At 38.1% G+C, this 23,888-nt stretch overlaps 1 protein-coding gene across 1 annotated transcript; it reads left to right on the top strand.

The window, feature by feature from the left end:
- Positions 1-380: 380 nt before the first annotated feature.
- Positions 381-22,211, top strand: LOC117301071. Its single transcript, XM_033784951.1, has 3 exons — positions 381-559; positions 10,155-11,988; positions 18,881-22,211. The coding sequence occupies exons 1-3, from the start codon at positions 465-467 to the stop codon at positions 20,705-20,707; spliced, it is 3,756 nt and encodes a 1,251-aa protein (XP_033640842.1). The 5' UTR covers positions 381-464; the 3' UTR covers positions 20,708-22,211.
- Positions 22,212-23,888: the final 1,677 nt, after the last annotated feature.

Below are 23,888 nucleotides of genomic sequence, written 5' to 3'. Positions count from 1 at the left end.
AAAATTAATATTCTTATGCAAATTTAACATCTATAATATCATTGCGGTACCCGCTGCCAAAACATAGGATTCGAACTGCCTCTAGCTGCCGGGCAACCTCGGTAGTCTAGTTGGTAAGACACTGCTTTAGAATTGCAAAGGTCGTGGGTTCGAATCCCACCGAGTAACATGCCTGTGATAGTTTTTCACATGACTCGGGAAAGTACTGAGTATACAGTGCTAACACACATCGGTGTATGGGTAAAAACCAAATTAATATTCTTTATCCCGATGCAAATTTAATATCTATTATGAGCATTTTAGATTCAAATTTCAAAACAATAGCTGGACACAGCCTGCTTTCTTTCAATCAAAATACATTTCAACTAAACGCTCACAAGGGTCACTCTATAATGTTTGGATGGAACACTTACAGGGAAGAATAAACAATCATCACTTTAACACTGAATCGCCCCCATTTCAAAATGGTCCAATCCGACCATAATTCATGGTTTCCCGCCCATACAAAATGTATGTTGCCAACAACATTAGAAGGTTCGGATATTCTGCAGGCATTAGGGTAAGTTTAATGTTGAATTTCACTGGATACATTGTTTGAATTGTTTTAGCTCTATGCTTATTTGGGGTTGTTGAAGTTTTTGTAATATTCAGTACAGCAAAATATACGATAATGATAATTACACTGCCCTCTATTCTACATAGTTTGTACTAATTCTTTTGTTTCATGCAGTGCTTCAAACAAAGGAAGTCGATCTTCTAACTTAAAAGACTAGAAGCATGTCTTAATTAATTTTTGTATTACTACAAGATAAAAACCTGCTCAATTATCCACATTGGACTTGGTTTCTCCTTCATGAATATGGAACTTTGTATACTAAAAAAACCCAATTAGAAATCTTTTAAACCCAACATTGAATGTTTGTATTTTGTCTTTCTTGTATCTGTTGAATCTATCCATCAGTTTTTGTTCTTAATTTGACATAGTGTTTTTGTCTGAACTGCTTGAATCAAGGCCAGTTTTAATATCCCTAGTGTGGTGTAATAAAGTTTGTATCTTATCTAGTTTAAGTGTATAATGTAAAAAGCAAAAATTATGAGTAATTTATGAATAATTCATGATTTTTGTGTGATGATTCATGGAGGCAACAGAGGCAGTTGCCTCCAAAACCCTGATTAGTCACTGCATCAAGGCCCCTTGAAAGGTTAAAAAATTAGGAATAATATTATTTATCTTCCAGTACGCGCTAATCCACCAATCAGATGCTCGAACTACTAGGGGGATAAAAACATATATACTACTTCCTCTGTTTTGTATCCTACTTCCTCTGTTTTTATTACACAGTGCGTATTGTGAATGTCAATGCGTCAAGCTCCGTATACGGACAGTGCAAAAAATACATTCTAAACTTTGTGTGCGAGCATGCTGTTCATCGCGAAATAACGTTCTGAAATTTTAAACTTGGCGCGTTGCATGTGGGACTGGAAGATAAATTCGTAAAAAATATAGTGCGTCTGCGTCCCATATCCAACTCCGTATTCCACTCGCGCTTGTGTGATAACTTATATTGTGTTTCAATTGCGCTGTATACTCAGTAGGAACATTTAATGAGTACAGGGGCTGACCTACATAGTCTTTTATGGATTAGACTTTTCAGGATAGATATAAAGGCAGTGGACACTATTGGTAATTACTCAAAATATTGATCAGCATAAAACCTTACTTGGTAACGAGTAATGGGGAGAGGTTGGTAGTATAAAACATTGTGAGAAACGTCTCCCTCTGAAATGGAGTAGTTTTCGAGAGAGAAGTAATTTTCCACGAATTTGATTTCGAGACCTCAGATTTAGAATTTGAGGTCTCGAAATCAAGCATCTGAAAGCACACAACTTCGTCTGACAAGGGTGTTTTTTCCTTCATTATTATCTCTCTACTTCGATGACCGATTGAGCTCAAATTTTCACAGGTTTGTTATTTTATGCATAGATTTTGAGATACAGCAAGTGAGAAGACTGGTCTTTGACAATTACCAATAGTGTTTACTGCTTTTAATTGCAATTTTGTTGATTTTTTTTACCATTAAACGGGACAAACAAAAAAGCAAGTTAGACTTAAAGGAACTACACACTATTGAAAATTACTCAAAATAGTTGTTAGCATCTTGGTAACGAGCAATGGAAAGCTTTTGATAGTATAAAATATTGTGAGAAATGGCTCCCTCTGAAGCAACATACTTTTTGAGAAAGAGGTAATTTCTCACTCAAATAATAAAAGACTTCAGCTGAAGCGTTTTTCTTTCATCATTCTCTTGCAACTTCATTGACCAACTGAGCCAAAATTATCATTGTGCATTATTTGTGCATATATGTTGGGTTAAACCAATGGGAGACTTTCTGGGACGATAGAGGGCAGCAGACTTACCGGGTAAATCCATTGTTCTCATAATTATGCGCATGTTCAGAACTACGTAAACAATAGAAATTTACCCGGTATGTCTGCTGCCACCTAGTGTTGGAAAGTCTCCTATTGAAAATACTTGTACTTGACATTTACAAAAGGTGTCCAGTGCCTTTAAAGTAGAAAGAATATCGTGCCTTATTGACTATCCCACCATCACCAGCCTAGATTGTTTTTCGGCGACCCTGGACAGATTGTGGACTAAAACAACACATTTTGTAGAGAAATACAAAGTGTATGAGTTGTGCAAATCATCCTGACAAACAATTCAAATTGCCTCACCTTTGGTGTCAGATGCTAATTCAGGAAACAAACTCAGTTTCTTTTGAAATGTCACAATTTCCATGTGATGTTTACTGAAAGTGTTCAACAGTGGATGCTTTTTAAAGAAGTACTGTTCTGTGCGAATAGTCAGAATTATAATTATTTCTGTCACTCAAGAAGGTTGGAAAAAGAAACCGGTAAGTTTTGTACAGTTTGTAATGTAGTACATAATTAAGTCTGCTAATGTTTCATTAAACTTACTGTAACAATACTTGCTCAGGTCCTTGAATTTCATTCTTGATGAGGCAAAGCAGTTTTCCTCTGGGCCCAATTTCAATTTCACAATGTGTATATGTCACATGAAAGGTAGTTTGGCTGGTAACCTCATTCTGGTTAGCATAATTTTCTTGTGCTCAGCACTGTTTTATGCTTAGGCAGCTCTCTCAAATTGGGCCCTGGTAATAAGGGGCACTTATATGAGGAAAGTTTAAGTTTGTACTGGAACTTTGCAAAGGGCACCACAGCAAATGCACAGGGCACCATAGCAAATGCACAAGGCACCACTGTAATTGCTGTGGGTACTGTGGGTTATTTCAAGGCCTGATACCTTCTATATACGGTGCAAATAACAATAATGCTTGGTTCTTATATAGCACACATATCCTAGAAGCTTGATCAAAGCGCTTTACAATATTATTATTTCTGTTCATCAGGCAGATACCTAAACCATTTTCCTAACTCTCTCGACTCCCTGGGGAGCATAATACAACCCCAAGCTGCCAAAAGTGGTGCAAAGGGGTTAATCCAACACAACACCCCTACCAGTCCCCAAATGTCTCCCATATACGCTACAACGGAGCATATAGAATACATCAAGTAATGCGTGAAACCACTACACAAGTATTGATATTAAAGGGAAAGCTAGTGTACCTTTGATTTTTGGAACCATTTGATGGTTTTACAATAAAACCAGCTTGTGAAATTTCATTTCTAAAAAGGTGGTTGCTTTTTATACAAGTGAAATAGTTTAAAGAATTGGTACATAAATAAGCACGAAAAGGCGTATAAATTCGGTGCTATCCTACCACACATAACTCAACATTAAAAGCTTTTACCAACAATGTTTATTTCATTTCCCAAAAGGTGGTCGCAAATTTGAGAGCAACAGTTTAAAGAATTGGTAACCTATTAAAGGCCAAAACCTGTATGAATTCGGTGCTATCATACCACACAGCAGTCTACATTTAAAGCTTTTCTTCTATTTTATCATGATACATTGTTTATTAGTATATTTCCATTGGACGGCGTGTTTATCATTATTTGAGTATGATCGTAGCGGTGTACTCACAACTCAAAATTGTAATGGCTAATCATGTATGTTGGCATGATTCTGTTGGCGTCTCTGACTCAGTGTACTAGTAAAAACAATCTTAATGTTGGGAGACATACTGTAGGTGACTCATTCATGATACATAGATCATTATGATTCATCCAAAAGCCAGAAGGAAGTCCCCAAATGCCAAACGAACAAATGACATGCTTCTCTTTTAATGGAAATGAAAGGGATTACAAAAACCTTGTCAAGTTTCATATATGAACCATCAATTATAGATCATAGCGTTTCACTCAGGTAGAATATTAATGTTTCAGCTGTCAGCTCACAGACACAGTGCGGTACATTGTCTTGCTTATTACATGGGCCTTTATGTATGGATTGAGTCATCACCATTGTTGTGGTCAAGACATTATTAAAAGCATCAGGAGTGAAAGGGAAGGTATACAATAGCCTACATTTGGTAATCACTCCCAAAATTAATTGCAATAAAAACTTAATTGGTTAAAAATACAGCGATAGTTTGAAGTAATTTGAGAATCATTTGTATCCCCCAAAATACGAATTTGAGAATATTACTGTCAGAAACAATCCTTTGGTTGTGGTTCTTTCTATTCCAATACAGATTATTTCTCCTAACAGCCTCTCTGCTACCAGCTTTTGAAATAAAATGTTCACATAGCATTAAAACAATCAAACCTTTCCAGAAACACCAATGGCATGTTCCCTTTAAGAGCCACCAACTTGCTGTATTACGTATTTGGGTCCGGAGAAGCAATTTTACTTAACCATCTTACCAAAGATTTGAAATTACATTCTGATGACTCAGCCATCAAGACATGAGATTGTCTCTGTACGAGACCTCTCGACCACAACAAGCTTCAAATTTTGCTTGGACCAATTCTTTCCAGAACTATATTAGAAACATGACGCGTGTTCATAAGAATTTACTGGGTCTTGACCTCTCAAAGTCAAAGTCACTTCGCATCTCATATCAACTTCTCATATGGAAATGGGAGTGGTTTTTCTAAGGAGCAGGCCTGATACTTCACGGAGGCAACGGAGGCGATTGCCTCCGTTGCCCCTTGTCATTGCCTTGGTGCCCTTGAAATGCTCCAGTAGAAATTTACAATTTCCTCATAGGGTGCCCTTTGCCAAAGAGAAATTGCCTTGGTGCCCTTGCCCTTTCAAAAACGAAGCATACAGCCCTGAAGGAGGTATTTTTCTTAACCACAAGATATAAATAGAATGTCCACACTTGATGTATGGAATTTATTTTTAAAGCCATTATACACTTTCGGTACAGAAAGAAAAAAGTTGACAGATTTACAAATAATTTACAGGGTTACAGAAGTTAATGGTGAAATACTTCTCTTGAAATATTTTTCCATGAAATGCTTTACTTTTTGAGAAAACATTAAAACAATATAAATTCTCGTTAGCGCGAATTACGGATTTATTTTAAACACATGTCATGACACGGCGAAACGCGCGGAAACAAGAGTGGGTTTTCCCGTTATTTTCTCCCGACTCCGATGACCGATTGAGCCTAAATTTTCACAGGTTTGTTATTTTATATATAAGTCGTGATACACGAAGTGTGGGCCTTGGACAATACTGTTTACCGAAAGTGTATAATGGCTTTAAACACAGATGTATTTCTGTAATTAAAGTGGTGGTATTCCTCTTTGATTGGAAAATAGGAAGTGCATATAATTATGAGGGCCTTGAATCTCATTCTTGAAGGGGCACAGCAGTTTTCCTTTGGTAAGGGGCACTTCTATGAGGAAAATGTAAATTTGTTTTGGTACTTTGCAAAGGGCACCTCGGAAATTGCTGTGGGTGCCATGGGTTATTTGAGGCCTGCCTATGATACAAACAGGACATTAAAAACAAATCGAGGAAAAAGAAACTTCTTTAATTTCCTTCTTCATGTTTCAACCCTGAGGGCAAGGGCAACATTGGGAATTTCCAACTCTTTTTTTTCCTTGATATTATTTTCAATGGTTCTAATCAGGGAATTGTTTTCCTAGAAGTTCAGAAAAACCCTTGAGTTGAGATCATCCCCAAATATTTGTGGTTTCCCAACCAGACAGTTATAAAAAGGAGTAGGTCTCATAGTTCAAACATAGTCCCACATGTACACCTTGCAGGAAAATACTGTATGTTATAGGCTGCCAATGTTGCCCCCTTCACATACTTAGACAATACAAAATGCCCTGTTACTGTTATTAGTGTTAGCAAGGTCAAACAAACTTTTATGGGGATTTCCAAGGAATTTTGTTAGTGCTAACGAGAATTTATGTTGTTTTACCTCAGTTGTGTAATTCCAGGCCTTTGTCAAAAATAAATGGTCCTTTACATCGCCCAGGAAATTATACTTTGAAAAAGGTCAAATTCAACACTTCTTAGATTGAATATTATGGAAATTTAGGAATGAACTAGCAATTCTCTGCACATAAATATTGTCACAACCAACCCATCGGGGGTTGTTGTTGCAACCGAGGAAGAAACCAACACTGCAGAAATAAAACAGACCCATTTGTTCGGTCATTGGATGTTTTTGGATGTTTAAGAGTCTCTTTAAGAGTCCCTGTAATAGTGTACCAAGTGGTGATTCATGGGTTCTCAGATCTTCTTCTAAAAAATTAGAGTGATACATCATCATACCAAACAAATAAATCCAAAGTTTTAGTTTGCTGCCGCTTTTGGTTTTGGAGTTACCAGTTATCAAACCACTATTTCCTGTTATTGCTGAGAGGGAATTCCCACTATTGAGTAGTGAGCTATATACAAATACTATTTATGACCAGAGAAGTGAAACCTACGCATGGCATTCTTCTGCAATGAGCCAATGGAGTGCCTTGTTCAAATTGTCAATTTTTATTTAGCTTCCTGCGTGGTCTCAATGTACAGTGTTACAGTACATTTTCCAGGGTGTTTCCAATTCATAGTTTACCTTGAGAAAGACAAACCTGCTAGGATTTGACCAACAAACTGTACAATTTTCTGAACTCCCACAGTTGGTAAGTACTTTGCAAAAGAACTACTGCCTTAGTTTCATTAATGGAATGCCCAAACTCACAACTCTGAAACATTCAAGTCATTCAAAACTCGGCGGCTGAGAAAATCTCTCTGGCTTCTTATACTCATTCTTGCATTATCTTAAACTTAACACTCTTCTAATATTTCAATGTAGTCATGGAATTGGTCCCATTTACTTGAGTGATCAGGGCCAAATTACGCAAAGCTGCTGAGCAGAAAAATACTGCTTTGCAAATTTCTATGCTAAGCAAAAAGTGGGTGGGGCATATATAAGTCACAACAATGTACACTATGGACTGCTGTAGATTTCACCAAACTCTTTCTAACTTAGGATTAATCTTAAGACTTAGGACGAGTTCAGTTCCGTATCTGAAGACGTTAGAACACATTGAACCCATTCTAAGTTAGGTTGGGTTACTCATTAGGTTGGGGTACTCGTTACTCATTACTGCAGGGCACTTAATGTAAAGCGCATTGTCACGGTCTATAAGAAATTGTTATAACCATTATTATTAAATGCAAAAAACTTCCTCCTTTCGAGTCTCGGTTTCGTAGCTTAAAACCAAACAGTACAGAGATCAATTGTATATTGTTGAGTTTCAATACCCTCTTCTAGGGTTTTCTTTCCACATCTAAAACTGAAACTCCATTCCTTGTCTTCTCTCCATTGGGTTCTTGGCTATAATACAGTGATTTAGTTCGCTTTTCTGAGAGTCCTTGGCTTCACACCCACAACAACTGAAATCAAACCAAATGAAACTGCCCCAAAAGTTCTTGTTATACTATAAAGCCAGTGTAGAATTAACAGAACTGGTTCATCGGGAAATAACCCAGTTGTTTTCTTGCCAAGTTTGGCTCAACTTTAAAACTGAAGTTGTTCTCTGTTGTGAATGTTTTAAAGGTAAACTACTTATGGGTTTTGGATGAGTTACTAAAATGTTTTTTCTTTATTATCACTAAGCTACCTTTAAACCACCAGCCATCGTTTTCACAAAGAGTTAGGACTCGTCTTATCTCCAGTTAGGACGAGTAACTCTTCCTAACTTAGGATTAATCTTAAGGTCTGCATGCTACAGTGCAGGGTTGGGACTCGTCCTAAGTTAGGAAGAGTTTTGTGAAATCGACGGCAGGTGAAGACCTCATCAAATTTGATATATTTTTGTGTGTGTGTGTGTGTGTGTTTGAAATAATAAACATATTTTTCGTTGATTTTGTGCATGTCAACTAACATTGTTATTTTGATTGCGGCAATAGAAATAAGCATTTGTGATTTGGGGAAAGGGGAGTCTTTAACGGCTTTTTCCTTGACTTATATTTCAGATGGAAATAATTCTCTGGAAAATTGGTGCTGGTATGAACTTATATAACCAGATTTCATAATCAAATTATTAGATGTTAAATTTGCATCCGAATAAATAAAACTTAGAATCTAAGAACTAAAACTATAATGAGATTTGAGGCATGGCATGGTGAGGTATCAATGTATATTTGGTTTGAAGAAACACCATATGTTTATCTACTTGCTTGGTAGATTATGTTATTTGGTGAACTTGTCTTGCTATCTACTCTATGTACAGTAGAGTAGATTTTTCGGAAATTGGGACACTTCTCTAGGACCACTGAGTAGATTTTCAGAATTCAGGAGACTAATTCTCAGTTCTTACAAAAATTGTCCTGCTTTTGTAACTGCTACATTGGCAGAAGGTACGAAATCGACTGGGAATACTACTACTTTTGCTTAGTGGATCGAGGAGGAATCTAGTTATTAAAGACAATGGGCACTATTGGTAATTGTCAAAGACCAGTCTTCTCACTTGGTGTATCTCAACATATGCATAAAATAACAAACCTGTTCAAATTGGAGCTCAATTGGTCGTCGAGATAACTATGAAAATAAAAAACACCCTTGTCACACGAAGTTGTGTGCTTTCAGATGCTTGATTTCGAGACCTCAAATTCTAAACTTGAGGTCTTGAAATCAAATTCGTAAAAAACTACTTCTTTCTCGAAAACTACGTCACTTCAGAGGGAGCCGTTTCTCACAAGGTTCTATACTATCAACTTCTCGACATTACTATAGCTACCAAGAGAGGTTTTATGCTGATAAATATTTTGAGTAATTACCAATAGTGTCCACTGCCTTTAACTTCACAACAGCAGAACGAACTAGTGCTAAGAACCAAGAATTAAACTAATCAATTATTTGTCTCATCCTCTTAGGTCTTCAAGGAGGACAGTGCTTGACATATTTGGGATCCACTTCTGGACAACTATCCGAATGAAGATCGGCTTAACTAGAATTTCACGAGAAAAAGATCTAACTTTACCCCTTTTAAAGGTATGAATCGAATGCTGCTAAGCAGAACTTTGAGATGTTTTTAGAGTCTGGCCAGCAGTACCAGTTAGCTTGTTATTTCACTAGTCTGTTAGCTTTTACACCAGTCCATACGTTATAAATAGGACTTGAAACTTTGCATGGTGGAAATAGACAGAGAAAGAAAGAGAAAGATGATCAGAGCATACTGATCGAAACGTCGAGTTAATCCAACGGTTCTTTTCAGTACCACCCCAACTCATTAGAGATAGTCATTACATGGTGTTACCGCAAACCTTTCCATACACTACGTTACACTAAACATGGATGTAGTATCTTGCCTGCCAGGCAATGCTCTGGATCGCACAAGGTAACTCTTTTGTGCATTTCCAATAGCACCCTGCACTAATGACGTCACTTTTTCTTAAAATACCAGGCTGTCAGACAAACATGCCACACCACCTACGCGAAGACTGCGTCATTGACCCGCCAAACTGCAGTATATATGTAGTTAGTCGCGAGTAAACATACAATTTGGACTTACACGCGAGTTTGTGAAATTTTACTCTTTTGTCTGACATCCGGGTATTTTTCTTCTGTTTACAGCATAATTGCAGAATACTGTTGATTATAGCAATGTGGTACCACTCAGCATGTAATGGCCGAACATTCGAGACAGCAAAAAATGCGAAAACCTAGTTTTAAAAAGATTGTTTTTGTTTTTTGTTTTTTCCCCCCAGCAGGAAGCATCTAGTATGCAAGATGACATATTGCATCATCAGAAACCTCACCTTAGTCTTTATGAGTCTTGTATCTGCAGCACATCTAGGAGCATCTGAAGATGTTACGATCAATCAAACCTGTGAGTTCACCGAATGGGCGTTAGACGCAAACTGCCGCAACCGCGATTTGGAGGAGATCCCGCTTGAGTACAAGACCGCGGTATCCATGGATATTCGGAACAACAGACTTAAAATCCTCACGGTGGGAAATTTTACGGGATTTCGAGATCTGCGCTATCTTGACCTGGAGTTCAACACCATCTCCGAGATAAACAGTGGAGCTTTCGATGAATGCGATTCGTTATTGTACATCTACTTGCAGTTCAACTTGTTAGAAAGCGTAGAGGAGGGAGCATTTGAGGGCAGTTCATCTCTGGAACGACTTTTCCTGAATCAGAACAGCATAAATCAACTTCATCAAGATGCTTTTCGTGGACTCGGCGCCCTCACTGGTCTGTACATTGGTCTTAATGAAATAAGTCAATTACCCGCAGGGCTTTTCCGACACACCCCTTTGTTGAAATATCTCCACATGGGCGATAACTTACTGACAAATCTCTCTCCACAAATCTTTGCCGATTTGTCAGATCTTATTTATCTGAACATAATGAACAATAACCTTAACATCATAGAGAGTGGAACCTTTGATCCTTTACAGAATCTAGAAGAGTTAGACTTGTCTGGTAATCTCCTCATTTCAATAAACGCCTTTCCAACTTTACCCAACTTGAAGATACTTGACCTTTATAATAACGAGATGCGGGAAATCAGCAGCTTGTCAGAAATGGTAGAAGGACTTGATGAACTCTACTTGGGGCAGAACAACTTATCCTGCACTTGTTCCATGAACTCAATTCGTGAATGGATCCAACGTCATAAGTCAGATGAGGGTGTTGACGCCAGTAAAGTAGACTTGACATGTCATTCGCCGCAACATCTAGAAGGCAAACTCCTGGACTTGATCTTAAGGGAAGAACTCTGTCGGGGAGATGTTGGGCTGGGTCATATCCCTGCATCTACACCAACTAAGTCTGAAGCCGCTACAAGGCGCACTAATAAAGGGCCCTTTCAGACATTGATGCCCCGGACGTCAGCAACCAGCGGAAGGCACAATGTAGACAGCGGACACAATAATGACGATCAAGACCTTCATGTGCCCCAGAAGAGGTACCTGTTTCTTGGGCTCGATGATGCCATTGTCTATGTCCTTGCCGCTGGTGTCACAGTCTCTGTTATTGTCCTCGCCATGTGTGTCATCATCAGGTGCCTCGCCTGGCGCACTGAGCGATACCACCAGCAGCTGGATGCGGCGACGATGAAACGTCAGAAGAAGCACGTCACCGAGGATTCTTATTCATCCATCCCGTCTCAACCCCCGCCCCGTGACCCCGCCTTCGTATTACACGAGGGCTTCAGCAATAATGATAATGCCATTCCAGGGTCTTGGAATGCATATCCACACCACATCAACAGTTTTGAATCCAGCGAACCACTGTTTGGCTTCAGGCCACTACCACCGTCAGGTCCAATACCTAAGCTGGAAAGAGAACAGCTTCACAGAGCCCCATCCTACAAGCATACCCAAGATGGTTATCAAGCTGTTACCATACCAGAGGGGTACAGCAGCAACCTCGATATGATGTATCCAGCTCCTGCGCTCCCTGGATATGACTATCAGGACCTTGGGATAGAAGCAGATCTGAGCCCAAGTCCACTAGAAACCCCACAGCACAGTCCAAGCCAAATCAAACATGAGCACTTCACCCAATTCTGGATCCCAACCCAAGGCCAACAGGTGTAAAGGAGGCAGCACCCCCAGGTTCTTCCTGGGTGTTGTTACATATAAAGAGGGTTTACACTTAAATTAAGAGCTAGGGTAGTGGGTCTGGGTCTTCCCTTGGTCTAGAGAATGAAGAACCCCTGTACTTGTTGGTGTAACATTGCAGAGGGTTTGAAGTCTCTTTGCTTGATGGCAGTTAAAGGGCTAGGGTAGTGGGTCTGGGTCTTGGGTCTTTCCTTGGTCTAGAGAATGAAGAACCACTGTACTTGTTGGTGTAACATTGCAGAGGGTTTGAAGTCTCTTTGCTTGATGGCAATCAAAGGTCTAGGGTAGTGGGTCTGGCGCTTGGGTCTTCCCTTGGTCTAGAGAATGAAGAACCCCTGTACTTGTTGGTGTAACATTGCAGAGGGTTTGAAGTCTCTTTGCTTGATGGCAATTAAAGGGCTAGGGTAGTGGGTCTGTGTCTTCCCTTGGTCTAGAGAATGAAGAACCCCTGTACTTTTTGGTGTAACATTGCAGAGGGTTTACAGTCTCTTTGCTTGATGGCAATTAAAGGGCTAGGGTAGTGGGTCTGGCGCTTGGGTCTTCCCTTGGTCTAGAGAATGAAGAAACACTGTACTTGTTGGTGTAACATTGCAGAGGGTTTGAAGTCTCTTTGCTTGATGGCAATTAAAGGGCTAGGGTAGTGGGTCTGTGTCTTCCCTTGGTCTAGAGAATGAATCCCTCAGTACTGCTTTGGTAAAGATTTCTCCATGGTCTAGAGGATGAAGTCCACACTGTCGTACATGTCATTTTCCAGAGGATCTTGTAATGGCTAGAGTGTCCTGAATATAGAAGGCCCAGGGTGTATGTGCTGGTAACCTCGCCCTTCAACCATCAGTTAACATATCTTTACTGTATTTTTAGCTTATTGCCTCTGGCAGGGTTTTAAAAAGTTGTTTCAAGTAATTTGTAATGAAGGCTTTGAGTATTTTTTATAATTTTTTAACTTTTACTGACTTGTCTTTTGTGAGTTATATTTTGACTTACCTTTTGCTGTGTACTTAAGTTTTTGATTATAATAATTAACACTTTACAAAAAAAGGTTGTAATTTTTGTTTTATATACATGTGTGTTGACTGTTAACAATTGTACAAATAGTCCATCATAAGTGCAGTATCTTGCCAAATTAAAGAATATAAACAAACTGATTTTTAAACAAAAATGTTGTACAAAATATTCATTATGACTGAAATTAAGATTAAAACGCAATGACTTTCAGTATACAATCATTGTTTTTTATAAGCAATATTTTACGAATGGATGAAAAAAAAAGAAATGTATTTCATGCTTTGAAGGTTTTTTTTTTTGAAATTGAGATCGGGTACAGAAATAGCAGTGGAAACATTGAGACCAATTAAGACCTCCCTTGATGACAGTGGAGTTAATAGTCTCCTTGATCCGAAGCAAAAGGTACTAGTCCTGGCTGACTTCCTACCTTCTGCCCAGACACCTATTTAAGTGTAATTAATAAGCAGGACAGTTCTTTTCAGAACTGAGAAGTCTCCCTAAAATCCGAAAATCTACTCAGCGATAAATAGCAAGACAAGTTCTCAAAAGAGAAAGTAATCCTGACGATGACTTGAGCAAGCTAGTCGAAACCTTGAGACCATTTCAGAACTGACTCCGCGGCAGTACAGTTAATTACGATCCTATAAGCTGAAGTAGTAGTCCAAGTCTATTTTCTATACCATCCGCCCTGGTTATAGTTAAACGCAGGACAGTTCTTTTCAGAACTGAGAAGTCTCCTGAACACCCACTTATCTACTCCGCGGCAGAAGAATAAAGCAAAACAGTTCTCTAAGAACAAACTCTACCTGGCAAGTAGATACACACATGGTGTTACCGCAAACCAAATATACATTGATACCTCACCATGCAATGCCTCAAATCCTATATATGAAAGTAATCTACATAGCAATAATTTGTTAAGATCAACAGATGGACATATTTCTCCGGAGGACTGGTACTGGGATGAAATTGATGAGCAAACTCTCAGATTGAAACTAATCACATTGTTTTTACCAATAATTTAACATCATGTAATACTTTCCGCCAATACAATTTTAGAGGTTTACAAAGAATGCTGTGCTTTTTTATAAGTATTTCCTTTAAAAATATAGTTTAGATTTTAAGAATTTTAACTTTTCATTTCTAATTATAGTTTTGGATTGTTAATCTGGAGGTCGTTAGTTCAAATCCCGCTCTGTCAATGCCAAATTGTTTAAAGTTTTTTCCTAGTCTGTATCCCTTGTGGTTTATTTGATAAATATAGTTTTATAAGAAAAAAGGTTTTAAATAGATGTGTTCTCAGGTCAAACTTTTTTGAAACTTTTGAATACTTTTAATATTGCCTTTAAGTTTTGTATTTTATACTTTCTGAACTTGACCAACTTGTGCAACCAGAGAATTCCTGTTTTTGAAATGAATTTCTAGTTCGGAAAACCAATCAAATCAATTGAATTTATAATTTTATACATTTGTAAGTAGTATATCGCTATGCTTTTTACTAAAAGTAGCTTTAGTTCATATCCAGATATGCCAGCTTTTTAAACCAGTTTAATATTTCTTAAAAGGCACAGGTCACACTTGGTGTCCCAACATGCATGAAATATCCAACCTGTGAAAGTTTGGACCCAATTGGTCATAGAAGTTGCAAGAAAATAATGAATGAAAAACACCTTTGCTGCACAAATTTTTGTGCTTTCAGATGCCTGAGAAAGGCTTCAGGCCTGAAGTCTTTCTCAGATTCAAATATTTAAGTGAGAAATTACCCCTTTCCCAAAATCTATGTTACTTCAGAGGGAGCCATTTCTCGCAAGATTTTATAAATACTATCAACAGCTCTTCTCTGCTCGGCAAAGTACGCCTTTGTTTTTTAGAACTGTTCGGTTGTTTAACGCTATACTTGTAGATAATGTACGTATAAATAAAACTAACTTGTGAAAATTTCATTTATAAGGTGGTTGTGTTTGTGAGATACATGTTTTGTCGAAAGTCTGGAGTGGTTATGTCGAAGAATAAACCTCAATAGACCGTAGGAAGAATAAACCTCAATAGACCGTATCGAATATGACGTTACCATTCAAACACTTGCCCACAACATGGTGTCTGTGAGCATGTACATGTGCGTGCATGTGCCATAAAAATCAAACCGGGAATGCTGTGTGCTTCATTGATGTGTGCGTTTTGACGTGCATATGGCCTGCCCTACAATATGGCCACTTTCATAGCAACAATGGGGTTATTCAATACAGCCTAGGATTTACACAATCTCAGGCCGTGTCCGAATTAGCGGCTACAGCTACGGCTACAGCTAGATTTCCGCGCCACCTTGCGTTTAGGTATAGGACGTCCTTAGCAATACCCTAAGCAACAGCCGTAGCCGTAGCTGTAGCCGCCAATTCGGATTCGGCCTGAGTCTCAGATTGTGTAAATCTTGGGGCATAAAAAACTGGTTTATGTTTACCACATTACTTCATAGTGAAATATTCCTGTATAATTCTTCAATTCAAAAGATGGAAGTGTTCTTGAGATATCACCGACAATCTGTTACATCCAAGCAGGAAGAATAAACCTCAATAGGACTTCTACACAATCTGAGTCTCAGATTCAAAATTTGGGGCATGAAAACTGGCATACTCCTGTTAAATGCTTCATTTTAAAAGGTGTTAGTGTTTTTGAGATTTCGCTGAAAATCTGGAGTGGTTTGACCATACAGGAAGAATATTCCATAAATGGAATACACAGTCTGAGAAACGTTTCAAGCACAAATGTTTCTCAGATTGAAATGTGGAGCACTCTGGACCAAAATGTCGCAAGTTTGGCAGTAGAACGTTGAATTTGTTTTTTACATGATGTATATGTAATGTTTGGTTTAAAAAGGTTTATCTGGAACATTTCATAAATAATGTACATTATAAATAAGAATTATTGGCGTTTTTCTAGGTTTACCCAGTAGTTTTGTAGGGCCATTGCACTTAGAAACGTAATATTAAGCTCAGTAAATGTTGTTAATATTCTGGCTATGAGTTTTTGTGCATTTGCAACTCACTTAAAGGGAAGGTACACGTTTGGTAATTACTGAAAATAGTTATTAACATAAAACCCTTACTTGGTAACGAGCAATGGAGAGCTGTTGAAAGTATAAAACATTGTGGGAAACGACTCACTCGGAAGTAACGTAGTTTTTGAGAAAGAGGTAATTTCTCACTAAAATTATAAAAGACTTCTAGCAAGAAGTCTTTTATTCCTTTCTGAAAGCACACAAATTCGTCCAACAAGGGTGTTTTCTCTTAAATAATTTTCTCACAACTTCGATGACCAATTGAGCCCAAATTTTCACAGGCTTGTTATTTTATGCTTATGATTGCGGATACACGAAGTGAGAACACTGGTCTTTGACAATTACCAAACATGTACAGTGCCTTTAAATCAGCTCTGAGCTGAAAAACGATGTTATGTCTATAAATTAATAATTCACATGTGCCGTTATTGTCTCAAAGAAAGCTGTTATTTTGTACAATTCTTGGTTTTGTAAGGTTAATTCTTGCGCAATAAAAGAAAACTGAAATGTGAAAACTGAAACGTTCTCCTATGTCCTGTGTAGTATCTTGCCTGCCAGTAAATGCCATGGAATGAAAGACACAAGGTTTTTATCAAGTAGACATGAAGAAGGAATACAGTTAAAGACACTGGACACTATTGGTAATTGTCAAACAATTACTTCTTTCTCGAAAACTACGTTACTTCAGAGGGAGCCGTTTCTCACAATGTTTTATCCTATTCAACAGATCCCCATTACTCGTCACCAAGAAAGGTTTTATGCCAATAAATATGTTGAGTTATTACCAATAGTGTCCACTGCCTTTAAAAGTAGCTAACTAAATACCTTTCCACAGTATGAACAATCTCTGTGTTGGATACATGAACAACCAGTGTAAGTTTGACTGATCTTTTCATAGGACAACTTTTTAATTCCGCAGGAAGATATTAGACATAATTTGGAAAAAAATTCTACAAGTTTCCAATTGGAAAAAAAGTTTTCATAATCATCGGTATAAAATATGTTTGAGACCAATTTCAGAGCTGACTCTGCGGTAGTACAGTTTATCACAATCCTATAAGCTAAAGTAGTAGTCCCAGCCTATTTTCTATACCATCCGCCAGGGTAGTAGTTAAAAAGCAGGACAGTTCTTTTCAGAACTAAGAAGTCTCCAAAACCCCCGAACATCTATCTACTCCACGGTAGTACAATTAAGCAAGACAGTTCTCTAAGAACAAACTATGCCTGGCAAGTAGATACACACATGGTGTTACCGCAAACCAAATATATATTGATACCTCACCATGCAATGCCTCAAATCCTATATATAAAATATGTGAACGTAAAACAAAAATAAATATTATTTATCACAGATGCAAATTTAAACATCTATTGCAGCATAGTCGGAATTTGGCCTATTGGCCACAAGAGGAATGTGAATAAACCAATACCAAAAATTCATAAACAAAGGAAGTAGCATTTTTTTATTGAAATAAATAAATAAATAAATTAAAATTAAGCGAAGCGGAAATCAGTTTCATAGTTGTGTTTTTCTTTCTAGTTCGAATGTGGTTTAAAGATGTTATTGTTAATTCTAAACACATTGAAGTCTCCATAACTCTGAAGTTTAAAGACAAACCGAAACCGATGTAAAAAAAAATTCTCACACTATGTCAAAAAACTCTAAACTGATATTTTGGTGTCACTTTCGTGGCGCAGTTTATTTTTTTTTATTCAGGTTCTTTGGGATTAAACTCTTTTTCTCTTGACATAAATCTTGAGGGATTTGGCACTCCGAAAGTAAAAACTTCTTTTTCCCACGCATTTATCAGACTTTTACTTTCCACAGCCAAATATCTTTCTGTGGGAACTTTATTTTGTAGAAGTTTTTGTATACAAAACCAAATTAGCTGAAAATGAATCATCTGGACAGGTTTTGATGTTTTTGTTTGAGGTACATCATAGTGTCAGTTGCCAAGTTCTAGTACATCATGCCATATCAGGGGGCGTTTCATTTTTTAAGTATCAAATGACTGAAATAAATTTCGAAAGTTCCAAGCACTACTGGTTGGTTGCATATCAGGTACAAATCTTCAATGGATTAATAGGGTGTTTGATCATTTGTAGAACTTAAAGGTTCTGTTCTATCTAAATGTCGTATTGATTTTCAGCTAAAGGACAATATGTCCACAACTATGACTTTTACGGAAATGAAAAGTTTCAGAGTTTGTTTGTACTTCACCTTCAAAACTTTGCAAGTGTTTTGCTATGGCTGATTAACACCTACGACTAGGACATAGCAATCTGCTTAGACTCCACATGTGCTGCCCATAATTCTTCTATTTTCTTGAGGACAAGCCTGGTCTTGTTTAAGGGAAACTCATACAGTGGAACAAAAACTTGCCCTTTCGAACATTTCAAAGGGCATCAAGGGGACTCCACATGTGCTGCCCATGATTATTCTGTTCTCTCGAGGACAGGCCTGATTTTTTTCCTGAAAAGGCAACTGTAACAGAGTAACAAAAACTTGCCCTGGAACATTTCAATTGGAACATTTCACTAATTCCGTTGTTCCGAAGATTTTGGAACCAAAACTATGGAGCACTTTGCAAATTTCCAAAACAAATTGACATTACCCTCATAGAGTGCCCCTTGCTAAAGGAAAATTGCTGTGTCCCTTGCTGGAGAAAAATTGCTGTGTCCCTTGCTGGAGGAAAATTGCTGTGTCCCTTGCTGGAGGAAAATTGCTGTGTCCCTTGCTGGAGGAAAATTGCTGTGTCCCTTGCTAAAGGAAAATTGCTGTGTCCCTTGCTGGAGGAAAATTGCTGTGCTTCTTCAAGAGTGAAGTTCAAGGCCTCCATAATGGTATCGACAGGTCAGATTTCAAACCTGGTATCCCAGGTTGGCATCTGCGCAACTCTCCTCTGTGTCATGCGTGAAGTTGTCTCGACCAGCACAGCTAATTGCAATGAGATCTGTGAGGACCAAACCCAAGCTTCGGACAACTGTCGAAACCGCTGTTTGTTTGACGCTCAGGAAGCCTGCAGAACATCAACAAGCTTAGACCTCCGCGATGGACGCTTAAGCGTCCTTGGTGAAGGTTGCTTCCGAGGATACAGACACCTTGGCATCCTGTCGCTGGTGAACAACATCATCAGCAACATCACCAGGGGAGCTTTCCAAGACTGTGATTCTCTGATCAAGCTGTATCTGCAGAACAACTTGCTGGAGACGTTGGAGGACGGAATCTTCCAAGGAGCGATATCGCTGGAGGTACTTGACCTGAGCGAAAATCAGATCGTTGACGTACACCCGGATGCTCTAAGAGACTTAAGCGTGCTCACTAATCTTAACATCTATGCAAATAGAATTGGTTTGCTATCCAATACAACCTTTCAGCACACCCCTAGCTTACAGTTTCTTCACCTCAGCAGTAACATTCTGACTGATCTACCTCCAGGGATCTTCGGTTGCTTGGCGGAGCTTCGCTACCTCGACTTGAAGAACAACCGACTTAGAGTCCTCGACGGGAAGGTCTTTGACGGCTTACAAAACCTGGAGGAGTTGAACCTGTCAGGAAACCTCATCACTTCAATCTCAGACTTCCCAGACTTGCCAAAATTGACGACGTTGTACCTTTACGGCAATAAGTTACAGCGAATTGGGAATTTATCCATTGATGGACTCGATGAGCTCTACCTTGGGGAAAACAACTGGACATGCACTTGCTCAATGAGTCCACTGCGTGAGTGGATCCTTTATCATCAGGCAGAGAGTGAAACAAACATGATATGTCAACGCCCGTTGAACTTACAGGGCCGAAACCTCGCCAACATCTCAAGGATTGATCTATGTCGCCCTCAAGTGTTAACAAGGCTGATCCCAAGCTCCACGAGCAAAGAACCAGAAGATTCTACGCCAACAATCACCTCCACTAAAACAGATTCACCTGTTACCGAACAGTACAACTCTATAGACTGGTCATCCTATACACCATCATCAGACACCGCTCTCAGCGATGAGATCATTTATGTCATTGCAGGGGGGACAACTTTCACGGTTATCGTCCTAGTGCTTGGCATTATTTTAAAGTGTCTGGCCCATCGCACTCGCATGTACCTCCAACAGGCACAAATCAGTGGTCAACAGCAGAACCTGCCGATGCAACCACACCAACTCCCCGTCTACGAAAACGAGAACCAAGTGGAAGATTTCTACAGCCAAGTAGGACAGTACTCCTCTTCCAGCTCTCAGGGTGATTTGAGTCCCGCTTGCTCGCAGGAACCTCCATATTTAGTCCCAAGCATCAAGCCTGACCACCTCACTGGACCTTTGCGTCAAGATAGGCGTCTCCCAGAACTGCCTAGTAGAGAAGACTTCTCACCCGTACCACAGGTACAGCATTGTTATACTCTACCCTCAACGGTAGTCTCAGAATGCCCGAGAGCTCCTGGCACGGTTGAAGCGAGTTACATGCATCAGGACTTCCGAAAAACAACCTTGGTTCATGAAAGGTCTAGTCGCCACCGACAACTTGTCCAAGATGCATCTTGGATAACCTCTGAACTCCGACCCCAGGAGCCGACAGAAAACATCCCCAGTCCAATTCATCATACTTATATGTCTCAGATTCTCAGCCAAAAGGATTAAATGATTAAGATTTTTGTACATGGGTAGAAAATCAGCCCTAGTGTATATGTAGCTCGACTGTAAATACCAGTATTCATTCTTAAAAATATTGTTTTTTAAAACATTGTTTAAATCCTGTATAAAAACAAAAATCTGAAAATTCAATTTCAAAAGGTGTGTACGTCTTTGAGAAACTGCTGAAAATCCGCAGAAAATCCGTCCACACAGAAAGAATAATCCCTACTGGGAATACAAAATCTGAGAATTGTTTTTAAGAAACATGTCATAAAGAGGTACATGTACACTGTAGTACATCATTGGTTGGCTCTGGAAGAGTACATACATTCATTCAAATCTTCTAGTTTTCAAGAAAAAAAAATTATAAATGGATGGTACATCATTGATTATTGGAAGAGTAAATTCATTCCAATCCTATAGTTTTCAAGAGACAAATCGTGAATGTACTGTAGCACATCATTATTTTTTCTGGAGGGTACATTCATTCCAATAATTTTCAACAAACATCATGAACTATGGTGTAACATTGATTTTACGAAAAGTGCAATTAGTTTTCAATAAACACATCAAGGAAAACAATAAATGAATCAAATTACATTGTACATTGTATGTGGATGTAAATATCTTTTGACTATATTTCAGTAAGGTAGGTTTCTGTTAAATGTTTTAAATATTATTAATGTTCAGAGATTTTATGCTTGTTTATTTTGACTGCTTCTAGTGCTATCAAATCAACAGCCATGACTAAATTTGTACAGTATTTCAAAAAGAGATATTTATAATCAGTGAAACGGCTTTCGGACGGACATAGTATAATTTCTTGTGAAAAGGTACTGGTATAAAATTTATAATAGTATAATAATATTAAAGTCTTATATAGCGCACGTATCTACAAACGAGGTACTCGAGGCGCTGAGTAAATATACAAACTTTCAGAAAGATAGGTTATTGAAGTATTGAATTCTGAAACCCAATTATGTAGCAATTTACAATAGCTTATGTAGCTTATGTAGCTTATAATCAAATAGCTTTCAGATCAAAACTTAACCATGATTCTGTTACAGACTTGGGGTTTTTGCTAAAACAAATAATGGGTAAAAATACAATGGGTTTGGCCTCAAAATTGAACTCCCTGTGGGGTTGACAGCTCTATGTTTCGGAAGTGATGCTTGTCAATAAATATTTTGAGAATGTGTGGGGGTAGGCCATAATGTATAACTTTAACAAACAAAAATTAAAAAATTGCTTCGTTGAGCACCAGGAAAACAGTCCATCATTTTTGGTTTACAAAAACATAACTCTTAAAGGCAATAGACACGTTTGGTAATATTAAAATATATGTTAGCATAAAAACCTACAAGATAACAAGCAATAGAACAGCTGTTGATAGTATAAAACATTGTGAGATACAAGCTCCCTCTGAGAAAGAGGTTTTTTCTCAATAAAATAATTGAATTTAAGAAAGACTTCAGGCCTGAAGCCTTTCTCATGCATGTAAATACAACAAATTTGTGCAACAAGGGTGTTTTTTATCACATTATTTGCTTTGGTTTTGATATTTTATGCATATGTTGGGTCTTTGACAATTACCAAAGGTGTCCAGTGCTTTTAACTTAACTCTGCGGTAATCCTACGAACCAAATATATTTTATGTAGGTTTTATTATCAACAAAATTTCAGCACAGCCAGCATAAAATGTCTAATTCAGGTCATTTCAACCTGTATTAGGCACCAGCATCTAAATTGCGTGCTTAAAAAATTCCCCTGCGATGTGCAATGGTTTAAAGACACTGGACACTATTGGTAATAACAAAGGCGTAAAAATAGTACATACACAAAACATGGGCGTTTCAAGGGGAAGTTACAACTTTATGTTTGATCACTGGAACAACTTCGTGGGAGTTTCCGCTTGATTTATGTACCATAAAAACAAAAATATGAGAATTAAACAGTTGGACTTACTACATGAAAGCCATTTTTTCAAACTGTTTTGGGGAAAAAAGCTATTAAACAGGTTTGAAAAGCAATGGTTGCAGTAAATTGTTTTCCCCGTACATCAATGTGGTACAAGCACTGTATACTTTCCTGAGTTTTGTGAAACGAGCCACAGGCAAATCACTTAGCTGGGATTCAAACCCATAACATTTGCATTTCTAGAGCAGATGTCTTACCGTTAGACCACCAAGCTAGCCCGGTGGCTAGAGGCAAGGACAATAATTGGACTATAGTTGCGCTGGTATGAACAAAAAAGTAAATGATTCCATATTGGAAATATGTTCTCATGTCACCATAGTGTTGGATTGTGGCTATGGCATTTGAAATGCAAAGCTTCTGTATGTAGATCAACTCTTTCCCAACACACAATTTCTAATACTGGACCAACAAACTTAAATAATTAGCTTGTTTAAATACCGACTAAATTTTTTTAAAACTAAATTCCCAACATAATTGATCGATTTGCTTTTTTATAATGGTAGTTGGCTTAGCCGTTACTTACTTACTTAATACCTACTTACTCGTCTATGTTTTCTAATTTGTATTGTCTGTTTAATTGCTGTCCCTTTGTTTACCTCGCATACATGTTCTGCTTCAGAGTTATATTTACATTGTTTAACCATGGTTAAACCTTTGTGTAGTTATCTATTTAGTGCTGTTTTCCTGTTTTGTTCTGTAATCTTGTAGCAGGCACATCCGCCACAAGCCTCGGCTTTTAGGATGATGCCTCCATGTGATATGAATGTGGAAATAAATGTTTTATTGAATGATTGATTGATTGATTGATGTACTCAATAACAATGATAACATGGTTCTCGTACTTTGGTACATAAATTATGATAGCATGAAGTCCTTATAAGGTCCCCAGTGAAACGCCTTAGTAACTAGAAGCAGTTACTGTTAGGTGTGTTCCTGAAGAGACACAAGCATCATCATACTAATACTTCGGGTTCTTACATTTCACACATTCCAGAAGCTAGATCACTGTAGCTCACGACACTTCACATTCCCTGTTTAATCATGCTATTCCACAAAATTTCTCAACTCCCTTGGGAGCATACGACCTCAAGCTATTTATATAATTCCACATAAAACTGTCAAGCATTTACTGGATTCCATTGTACACCTGGATTAAGAGAAGCCATTTATGGTTAAATGTCTGGCTGAAAGACACATGTGTTACGACAGG

The sequence above is a fragment of the Asterias rubens genome, chromosome 16, assembly GCF_902459465.1.
Source record: "Asterias rubens chromosome 16, eAstRub1.3, whole genome shotgun sequence".
NCBI classification, from domain to species: Eukaryota; Metazoa; Echinodermata; class Asteroidea; order Forcipulatida; family Asteriidae; genus Asterias; species Asterias rubens.
This window is presented reverse-complemented; position numbering and strand designations above follow the sequence as displayed.

Bases quoted from the DNA above. Each gene is read 5' to 3' on its own strand.
- LOC117301071 (XM_033784951.1), top strand. From the start codon at position 465: ATGGTCCAATCCGACCATAATTCATGGTTTCCCGCCCATACAAAATGT. The intron at 560-10,154 runs GTAAGTTTAATG...TCCCCCCAGCAG, and splicing joins GATATTCTGCAGGCATTAGG to GAAGCATCTAGTATGCAAGA. The intron at 11,989-18,880 runs GTGTAAAGGAGG...CTGGAGGAAAAT, and splicing joins TCCCAACCCAAGGCCAACAG to TGCTGTGCTTCTTCAAGAGT.